Source organism: Scardinius erythrophthalmus (assembly GCF_964197995.2).
Source record: "Scardinius erythrophthalmus genome assembly, chromosome: 22".
NCBI classification, from domain to species: Eukaryota; Metazoa; Chordata; class Actinopteri; order Cypriniformes; family Leuciscidae; genus Scardinius; species Scardinius erythrophthalmus.
The window spans coordinates 34,376,819-34,387,513 of record NC_138242.1 but is presented as its reverse complement, the minus strand read 5'-3'; the positions used below and the strand labels follow the sequence as shown (position 1 = coordinate 34,387,513).

Sequence of the window (10,695 nt, the reverse complement as noted above, 5' to 3'; positions counted from 1 at the left end):
GTGTGTGTGTGTGTTCCAGGTGAGCCTCACTCGTGTGTGTGTGTGTGTGTGTGTGTGTGTGTGTGTGTTGCAGGTGAACTTCTTCGATGAGTTCCAGCTGGAGGGAGTGTCGGCCGACGCTAACGAGATCTTCCTGGAACTGGCGCCTGAGAATCTGTCCAGGGCCTTAAAGACGGCTCAGAACGCCCGATCCGTGAAGATCAAGCTGACCAAGAAGAGCTGCCCGTGCCTCACGCTGGCGGCGGAGCTGGTGAGGAACACACACACACACACACACACGCACACACACACACTCACTCACACTCACACACACACACTCACACACATTTAAATTTCTTTATTTGAATCCACCAATCAAATTTCTTACAGAAAGGATTCAAATATTCTCAGAGATAGCACAGCTTTGACACTCAAGGGTACATGAAGCATCTCTTACGCCACACAGCAGACACACACACACACTCTCTCACACACACACACACACACCCAGCAGGGCTGCCGATCACCGCTGATATAGAGCAGAGTTTTGCTGCTGTTTAGACTTTCCTTTCGGAAGCCCTGCCCGTCTTACTCCACTAACAGCCAATCTGTGCACATGTCCCAGGCTGACAAATATCAATGCCACGAACTTACATGCACAGCCTAGGCCACTGATCTCTGCAAGGAGGGGGTGATATTTAGTCATTTTTTCAAGAAAGGCTGTGTCCATATTAGTGGTGGGCCATTATCGGCGTTAATGCGCTGCGTTAACGCGAGACTCTTATCGCGCGATAAAAAAAATATCGCCGTTAATCTATTCTCCAAGTTGGGTTGGGAGCTGGCTCAAGCTACACAAGCTATGATGACGCAATCTACCCGCGGCCGCGAGGTACACCCGGCTGCAACGCATCATATTCGTCGTCATCTTAAGTAAACACGGCTGAAAGTGAAAGCTGGTGTAAAAGATCGGTGCAACATCCATTATTTGGACTTGGTTCGGATTTAAGCCGTCCGACGTAGACTGTGTGGTGTAACAGTTCGGTAAGTTAACACACGACTAATCCGTTCTACCACCTCAAATTCAAAACGAAACATATCACTGAATACCAGCGCGCGCGTATTATTCCCAATATATCTGAGTGGTGTAGAACATAATCTCTGTCTGCACCCGATTTAAAGAATCGTTGTTGTGTTTCTTTTTAACTGAAAAGACATCAGTTAGAATATTCTAATTTTAAATTTGGGGTTTCATAAGCTCCAAGCCATAATAAACATTAGACCTACTCAAGTCTCTGCAGCTAGTGTACTTAAATTTTATTTATCTGCAAAATGATGTTGTATACTTACAGTTTTGCACAATATATGTTCTCAAAACTACATGCACCCTTTAAAAAAAACAAAACATTTAGCAGTTGTTTAGCAGGGTCTGTGTAACCCTGTTCTGAAATGGTTTTATTATAATATCGTTATCGCAAAAGGCTGCAATGTATATCACAATATGGATTTTAGGCCATATCGCCCATCCCTAATTGATAGCCTATAGTGGTTGATAATAACAGGCCTACCTAATGTTGCCTACGGACGGTAACAGTACAGTAATAACTTTTTACAGTCTATGAGGAGAACAGCTTTCTCAAGCAGTTTGTGATGCATTTTGGAAACAGGAGATGAGCCCCTGGTCTAATGCGCCACCTGGCTTGAGAAACCCGTTCTCAAAGACTTACTTTTATAGTCATTATTTGGGTAGCACACATATTCTGAATGCCTTCGGCAGAATTCAAATGAGCCATTTTAATCTAGATTAATCTAGATTAAAAAAATTAATCTATGCCCACCTCTAGTCCATATACAGATCATAAACACAACCTATTTCAAGGACTAGCACCTCCTTTCTCTCTGTATCCACGAGCACAACATCAGGAGTGTTAGGGATGTTACAGAACACATCTTCAGAGCTGTTGAACCAGTCTGGTATTACTCGTGAGTGTTTATACATATTTTTTGGAAATATGTCTTGAACAGAACTGGCAATGAGATCTACATTACGGTCATGGCGTGCTGTGTGTAACCCTTTATACATATTACAGCCATTTACAATGTGAGCAACTGATTCAAGGTGATCAGAGTTAGAATGCATTATACAGTGAGGATAGTGATTTTCAGGGTACCGTAATGCTAGGTTGTGTCTGGCTGGCAGCAGCTGGAGTCTGGCCTTGACAGCGGAGCAGAGTGATCAGCAAAGCCAAGACACGCCAACTTTCCCTGCATTCTTAGTCCAGTCCAGTCCAGTGTTGTTTTGTGTCCATCTGTTTGATGTTCAGTAAGGAGGATCTTGCTGTTGTGCTCTGTAGTGTGTGTTGTGTCTCATTGTGACAGACTGTGGCCTCCACAGTAACAGATGGGTCTGTGACCACTGCGTCAGACACCTCCAGTGCAGTGTGTGTGTTGCTTTGTGACCACTGTACTTTAACTGCCAGTCTATTGCACAGGGCGTTTAGGTCCGGCCAGTCTGAACGAACTCCGAAACCTGCGGCGTGTGTGTCCAGTTTACCGTTATTTTTCCTCCTGAAGCCTAGGAAGCTGTCTTGGTTGCCTGTGGCCAAAGGGACCTTTCTCTTCCTGAGGTCCAATAAGAGGGAAGCTCTGGCTAGCTCTCTGACCGCAGCATCGTCGTTGTTGAGCATGCTGAGGTGTGTTAGTCTTGTAGTGGAGTAAGTCCTTTCCACATCTGGGACCCCCAGACCCCCTTCCTTGAGTGTGAGGAGGATTATATCCCTGGTGGAATGTGAGTTCAGTCCCAGCCATTTCCTGACGGCCTCAACTGTTTTATTATTCATGTCCCGTAGGACATTTTGTGGGATGTGAATGTTTGCAAAGAGGTGTTGTATCTTTGCCAGAGCTACTTCTAGGTCGATCCTGTTCTTAAAGGCACAGGATAACTCCTGTACCTGTTCACCCCACTCACCTGCGATGTTGAATTTATGGCCAAGATAAGTGTATGTTTCATGACGAGATTAGACCCTGATAAGCTGTCCCATTATTGTAAAGGAGGGGGGTTTGTCAGATTTAGATTTGTACCAGCGGTTTCCACCGCTTCGCCGTTCATAAAATGCTGCACATTTGGTGTGTTTCACTTCCAGCTTGGACCACTGTAGGAAGTCATCCGTTCTGGCCAGCATGTTTTGAATGATGTTCTCCTCCCTGGAGGACACCTCAACATCATCAGCGTACCCCTGGTCCTGGACAGGGTTTGGGGATCTGGTATGTGGTGGTGCGCACTGGCAGATCCATTTAATCCACTGGTTGATGGCCAGGATGAAGTTAACAGCACTCCAGGGGCAGCCTGTTTTAATCCCCACCTTAAAGGGGTGGTTCGGGATTTTTGACATCGGACCTCATTTTTAAGTCAGCCTGGTTGTTATTCATCAGTGGAGACATTTTTTTTTTAAATTATCCAGTCCTTATATTTGGATAGTTAGCCGATGCTAGGCTAGCGCGAGTCAATAGGTATATGTTAGCCAGCCATTAAAAACCGTTTTACCCACTCCACAGTGCACCAAACGCAAATCAGTTATAACACTAGACTATCGATGTATATGTCCGTTGAGAGAATAATGTTAGAAATCAAACTTACCTTTCATCTCAATGATCCCAAAGGAACTAGTTTCTCAGCAGCTGCGGAATTTTACTATGCTCCAGTTAGTAATGCGGCAAAAAGTAAACACACAGTGTGCCTGCGGCAGGTAAATGCCGGTACTCTTGCATCATGTGTGGACCGGCTCACTCGGTTGCCTAGGTAATCAATATCACTCCGCTGCTGCTGTAGACAAGGCTTATGATTACAGGGAACAAATTATAACTAATGCAATGTGATGAAAGGTAAGTTTGATTTCTAACATTATTCTCTCAACGGACATATACATCGATAGTCTAGTGTTATAACTGATTTGCGTTTGGTGCACTGTGGAGTGGGTAAAACGGTTTTTAATGGCTGGCTAACATATACCTATTGACTCGCGCTAGCCTAGCATCGGCTAACTATCCAAATATAAGGACTGGATAATTTTTTTTTAAAAATGTCTCCACTGATGAATAACAACCAGGCTGACTTAAAAATGAGGTCCGATGTCAAAAATCCCGAACCACCCCTTTAAGAGGGATAGGCTCTGTGAGTTGTTTACCACAGGTGACTTGCAAAAAAGATCCCCTATATACGTCCATTATGGTGTCCACAAAGGGCTGGGGTAGATGGATCTCCAGTTTGTGAGATAATGTCCCAAAGGCATCTCTGAAGTCCAGGAATACGGTATAGAGTTTACATGATTCATGTTTAAAATCATCAATTCCAGTTTTCAGGCAAAACACATGTTCGTTCATACCCTGTCTGTCTATATAGGCTTTCTGTTTGGGTGAGAGGATGCATCCACAAGCCATGGGAGGATTCGGGCAAGCAGGCATTTCATAAACACCTTGTAAACAGTGGGGAGGAGAGATATGTCTCTCCATGTAGATGGATCACTTGGGATATTGTCTTTCTTTGGTATTCTATGGACAAGGGCCCCCTTCCATGAATCTGGTACTTTCCCATTAATCAAACAGATGTTAAATATACAGGTGAGTATATGGGTAGACCAGGGTTTAGTGGCTTTCAGGGTCTCATATTTTACCCCATCATATCCTGAATATCCATATCACACACTCTCACACACTCACACACACACACTCTCACACACACACTCTCACTCACAGTCTCACACACACTCTCACACACACACTCACTCACACCCTCACTCACAGTCTCACACACACTCTCACTCACACACACACTCACTCACACCCTCACTCACAGTCTCACACACACTCTCACTCACACACACACTCACACACACACACACACTCACACACACACACACACACACACACACACACAGAACAGAGTGTGTGTATCAGGGACAGGAGGAGCATGGACTCATCTATACATGCGTGAGAACGCTGGAGTAATTAGTGCTGGGCAACGGTTAATCACATCTAAAATAAGAGTTTGTGTTTACATAATATATGTGTGTGTACTATGTTTTTATATATTGTGTATATATATATATTGTGTATATATGTGTGTGTGTGTGTTCCAGCCCTCTCTCTCCGGGGTCAGTCGTGTGGTCACTCATGATATCCCAGTGGATGTGATTCCCAGGAGACTCTGGCACGACTTCAGGGAGCCGCAGATGCCGGACTATGATGTGAGTGTGTGTGTCTGATGTGAGTGTGTGTGTGTCTGATGAGAGTGTGTGAACAGCACTGATGGTGGTGATGTGTTCAGGTCAGCATATATCTGCCTCCTCTGAAGACCATGAAGAGCGTCGTGGACCGCATGAAGAACCTCTCCAACTATCTGGTCAGTTTACTGAGATGCAGTGGAGTTAGCCCCGCCTTCTAATGAAACAGCCAATCAGCAGTTTGTAAAGTGCCAGCTGATAACCTTTGATTGGTCATGTGACCAGCGTTTGGTCATGTGATCAGTGTCCCCTGCGAAGGCCTCATCGGCACGACGACGGTTTTCCTCTGTAGGGATAAAAACGTTATTAAAATGATTCCCGTTCGCACGGATCCGCGGAAATGACTGAAAACGCTGTATCGTTATTCAGGCCAGACAAGAAATTGTTTACAAAGTTTACACTGAGAGGATAACAGTATCGTTCTCAAAAACTTGCACTTTGAACCCTATTTCAGGTGTGCGTTCTCGAGCTCCAGACACTAACACTAGCCCAGAGGAGCGGCCGGAGCGCGTTAGCGGTGTGTGTTAGCGGCCGCTACGGTAATCACTAATGATCTTTACAACGGAAGTGAATCAATCAAAACTAACTTTATCTGGACCAGTGTTGTGCAAGTTACTTCCAATCTGTAATACATTATACATTAATTGTTACTGTTATTTTAAAGTATTTCTTTACCTTACAATATTACTGTCTCAGAATTGTAATGTTACATTACTCCTGTATTACTTTTGAGTTACTTTCACCAAAATAACTACAGAACTAGAACTTAACATTCTAAAATGACCAGGGCTGTAACGATATGCGACGCTCAGATCCACGAGCCTGTGTCACGTGTGAGAAGGCAGAGTCACGACACTTCCCACTCCCAGAGTTACCCTTCCCACTCCCAGAGTTACCCTTCCCACTCCCAGAGTCACGACACTTCCCACTCCCAGAGTTACCCTTCCCACTCCCAGAGTTACCCTTCCCACTCCCAGAGTCACGACACTTCCCACTCCCAGAGTTACCCTTCCCACTCCCAGAGTTACCCTTCCCACTCCCAGAGTTACCCTTCCCACTCCCAGAGTTACCCTTCCCACTCCCAGAGTTACCCTTCCCACTCCCAGAGTCACGACACTTCCCACTCCCAGAGTTACCCTTCCCACTCCCAGAGTTACCCTTCCCACTCCCAGAGTCACGACACTTCCCACTCCCAGAGTTACCCTTCCCACTCCCAGAGTTACCCTTCCCACTCCCAGAGTCACGACACTTCCCACTCCCAGAGTTACCCTTCCCACTCCCAGAGTTACCCTTCCCACTCCCAGAGTCACGACACTTCCCACTCCCAGAGTTACCCTTCCCACTCCCAGAGTTACCCTTCCCACTCCCAGAGTCACGACACTTCCCACTCCCAGAGTTACCCTTCCCGTCCAGATCCAAAGCTACCACATCTTTACATTACTATTAGTACTATTTGAAGTTAACATTATAAAATACGTAGACCTACACCACAAAACTAGTTGAGGATAAATTATTTAAAATTGGCCGATTCCAGCGTTATGGACGTGACATTTGCAGTCCAAACTTGAAATATAAATTCTTAGAAAATGCATTTAATACCAATATGTTGAAACGTCTGTTTATATATCCATAGGCTACTCCCTTAATAAAGGAGTCCAGACATTAGAAAAATATCAGTCTACACATGCGTTTCATATTTAATATGAGGGAAATAAACATGCGTGACACAACTTTTAGGTAGCAAAATATGTTTTAGTACTTCTGTGAATTACACTGCAAACCAAGAGTAATATACCCACCGGAGGAAGACGGGTCGACCTCCACAGAACATAATATATTCATTTTATTTTATTTTATTTTTCATGTTCGCATTTATGAGGAATAAGCCGATGTTACGGACGTGAGCGCTGTGAAAGCGGCACTACAAGACGGCTTTACAACTTTCACAGAGACCTCAAACAGAAAGCACAAAGCCTTTCTTTAAAGTGAATTTCATTTTGTATTAATTGTATCTTAATCTTTATCAATGTTTCATCAACCAATTACCTGGATTTAATATAGCAGACTAGATAATCAGGACACGGAGGCGCCGGCGCGTGAACTGGAGCTCGTCTCGTTAATGAACCGAAACTCAGCGCCTCCTTGCCTCACAGTCAGACATGTCTACTTTTAAACAGAACAATTCCCAACGGGAGAGAACGGACTGCTCTCTGGCTAGAGAGAAAACACAGAACACCAGAGTAATGCGCATGCGTCCATCCCGCGGATGTCCCGTCGTCTTCTGCCATTCTCCCATTAGCCGCTCTTCCCCTGGCCAGCGCGCGCACAGAGACTCTCCTGCTAAACCCGTCACACACACTCCAGCTAGAGGGAGATGAAGGAAAGAAATCGCCACACAAATATATCAGAAGCTGTCATTTAGTCTTTCTTTACACACACACCACACGCCGCTATTGACTGACCACGTCTTGCTGTTTCCCCCCCCGCTGAACATGTACCGAGTAAAATATTTCTGAAAATTGATTAGTAATGCCTTACACTACTGTGTTACAGCACAAAGTAATGTGTTACTGTAATGCATTACGTTTGTACCGCGTTACTCCCGACACTGATCTGGACAGTAGCTGTACTCTAGAGCCGAGCCAGTCTCTGATGCTGTAATCTCCTGTCCTCACTGTCACGCTGCTGTTGAAGTGTGTGTGATGACGGAGACGTGTGTGTGTTTCAGGTGATGGAGGCGAATCTGAACGGGGAAATGAATCTCAAGATTGAGACGGACCTGGTTTCTGTCACAACACACTTCAAAGAGCTGGGGAACCCACCCTGGGGTGAGACACACACACACACACACACACACACACACACACACACACACTATCAGCACTACACACACACATCAGCACAGACACACACACATGTTGTGTTTGTGAGTGTGTAGTGCTGATAGTGTTGTGTGTGTGTGTGTGTGTGTGTGTGTGTGAGTGTGTAGTGCTGATAGTGTTGTGTGTGTGTGTGTAGTGCTGATAGTGTGTGTGTGTGTAGTGCTGATAGTGTGTGTGTGTGTAGTGCTGATAGTGTGTGTGTGTGTAGTGCTGATAGTGTGTGTGTGTGTAGTGCTGATAGTGTGTGTGTCCCTCAGGTGAGGACGGCTCTCAGAGCACCAGTGCGAGTCACAGAGACTCAGAGTTCATGGCTCAGACGCGCCTGGACATCCGGAAACTGCAGCAGTTCCTGACGGGACAACAGGTCAATCCCAGCAGAGCCATGTGCAGTAAGAACATCACCTCACACACCTGATCACACACACCGGTCCTACACACACACACATGATCACACACACCGGTCCTACACACACACATGATCACACACACCGGTCCTGCACAAACACCTGGTCACACACACCTGTACCTGCACACACACCTGATCACACACACCTGTACCTGCACACACACCTGTACCTGCACACACACCTGATCACACACACCTGTACCTGCACACACACCTGATCACACACACCTGTACCTGCACACACACCTGATCACACACACCTGTACCTGCACACACACCTGTACCTGCACACACACCTGATCACACACACCGGTCCTGCACACACACACATGATCACACACACCGGTCCTACACACACACATGATCACACACACCGGTCCTGCACAAACACCTGGTCACACACACCTGTACCTGCACACACACCTGATCACACACACCTGTACCTGCACACACACCTGTACCTGCACACACACCTGATCACACACACCTGTACCTGCACACACACCTGATCACACACACCTGTACCTGCACACACACCTGATCACACACACCTGTACCTGCACACACACCTGTACCTGCACACACACCTGATCACACACACCTGTACCTGCACACACACCTGATCACACACACCTGTACCTGCACACACACCTGTACCTGCACACACACCTGTACCTGCACACACACACCTGTACCTGCACACACACCTGTACCTGCACACACACCTGTACCTTCACACACACCTGTACCTGCACACACACCTGTACCTACACACACACCTGTACCTGCACACACACCTGTACCTTCACACACACCTGTACCTGCACACACACCTGATCACACACACCTGTACCTGCACACACACCTGATCACACACACCTGTACCTGCACAAACACCTGATCACACACACCTGTACCTGCACACACACCTGATCACACACACCTGTACCTGCACACACACCTGTACCTGCACACACACCTGATCACACACACCTGTACCTGCACACACACCTGATCACACACACCTGTACCTGCACACACACCTGCACACACACCTGTACCTGCACACACACCTGCCCTGCACACACACCTGTACTGTATATACACTCAGCTCTCAGCATTTCACTGAAAATGCCCGTTCTGTTTGTTTACTCAGATATTGTCCACAATAGGATTCTTCACCTGATTTTTCTGCACGAGGATGTTTCTCTTCAGTACTTCATCCCAGCGGTGGTGTGAGATCACACACACTCACACACACTCACACACCACAACCTGAGCAGGCACAGGCAGATCTTACAACACACAGATCCGAGAGAGAGGGAGATCTCACACACCGCAGCAGCGAGGCTTCAGAAGGGTTTCAGAGGGCCAGTTGTTGGGCTCTTTTTATTAAAAATAACACTTTGTTTTTGGAGTTTCCTATGTAAATGTGTGTATATATATGAATAAAATGATTGTTTGATGATAGTAGTTCTAGCATTCATTTTGTCCACCATAAACATTTCAAAGTTATGAATTTGGTGCTTTACACAAGAGATTGTTCCAAAGCATCTTCCTGGAAGACTCTGCTGTAAAAGCCCACATTAATGAGACGGAGGGAGTGTTTGAGAGTTTGGAGGAGATTAAATGAAATATAATGTATAATGTGGGAAATGTGTGATGGACAGCATTCGCCAAAAACCTGATGCATTAAAAAATTACACAATATCCATACACATAAAAATAACTAGACATCACTAATTCATGTTCAACTGTCTAATTGATAGAGTTTCTAAACCCGTTCTGTTTCTAACGGAGAGTTTTGTTCCTCCTCATAGATGTTAGGGTTCATGAGACGGCTCACACACGGCCCTTTAGCCTCACGAGTCTGAACACTGGGACAGTCTTTCAGTCCAATCATTGTCATCGAAGTTTGAACAATATATAGAAGCTTTGTATTGATTTTACAGAAAGATTACCATTCCAAGTGGACAAGTCATATCTGGATCACACTTTCTAGTACAGACTGGTAAAAAGGGAACATAACTTTCCTATCAAACCACAATCTTCGTCAAAAACACAATCTCTGGTGAAGTCTTTCACACACCCAATGCACATGTTTGTCCACGTGAGAGATGCGAGTAAAAGGCTGGTCAAGTTCAGCGGTGGG

General features: G+C 45.7%; 1 protein-coding gene across 3 annotated transcripts in view; it reads left to right on the top strand.

The window, feature by feature from the left end:
* Positions 1–10,015, top strand: part of hus1 (HUS1 checkpoint clamp component) — a 21,738-nt gene extending 11,723 nt beyond the window's left edge. Inside the window, exons 3-8 of one of the 3 annotated variants that reach the window (XR_014029202.1) lie at positions 74–250; positions 5,112–5,219; positions 5,300–5,374; positions 7,984–8,083; positions 8,194–8,526; positions 9,700–10,012. Coding sequence is in view for 2 of the 3 variants with exons in the window: in XM_081352752.1 (XP_081208878.1) it covers positions 20–250; positions 5,112–5,219; positions 5,300–5,374; positions 7,984–8,083; positions 8,395–8,526; positions 9,700–9,782 (729 nt within the window). In the remaining variant the exon portion in view is untranslated. Of the gene's footprint in view, positions 1–19; positions 251–5,111; positions 5,220–5,299; positions 5,375–7,983; positions 8,084–8,193; positions 8,527–9,699 lie in introns of all 3 variants that reach the window. The other 2 variants (XM_081352753.1, XM_081352752.1) reach the window with 2 other exon arrangements.
* The last annotated feature ends 680 nt before the right edge of the window (positions 10,016–10,695 follow it).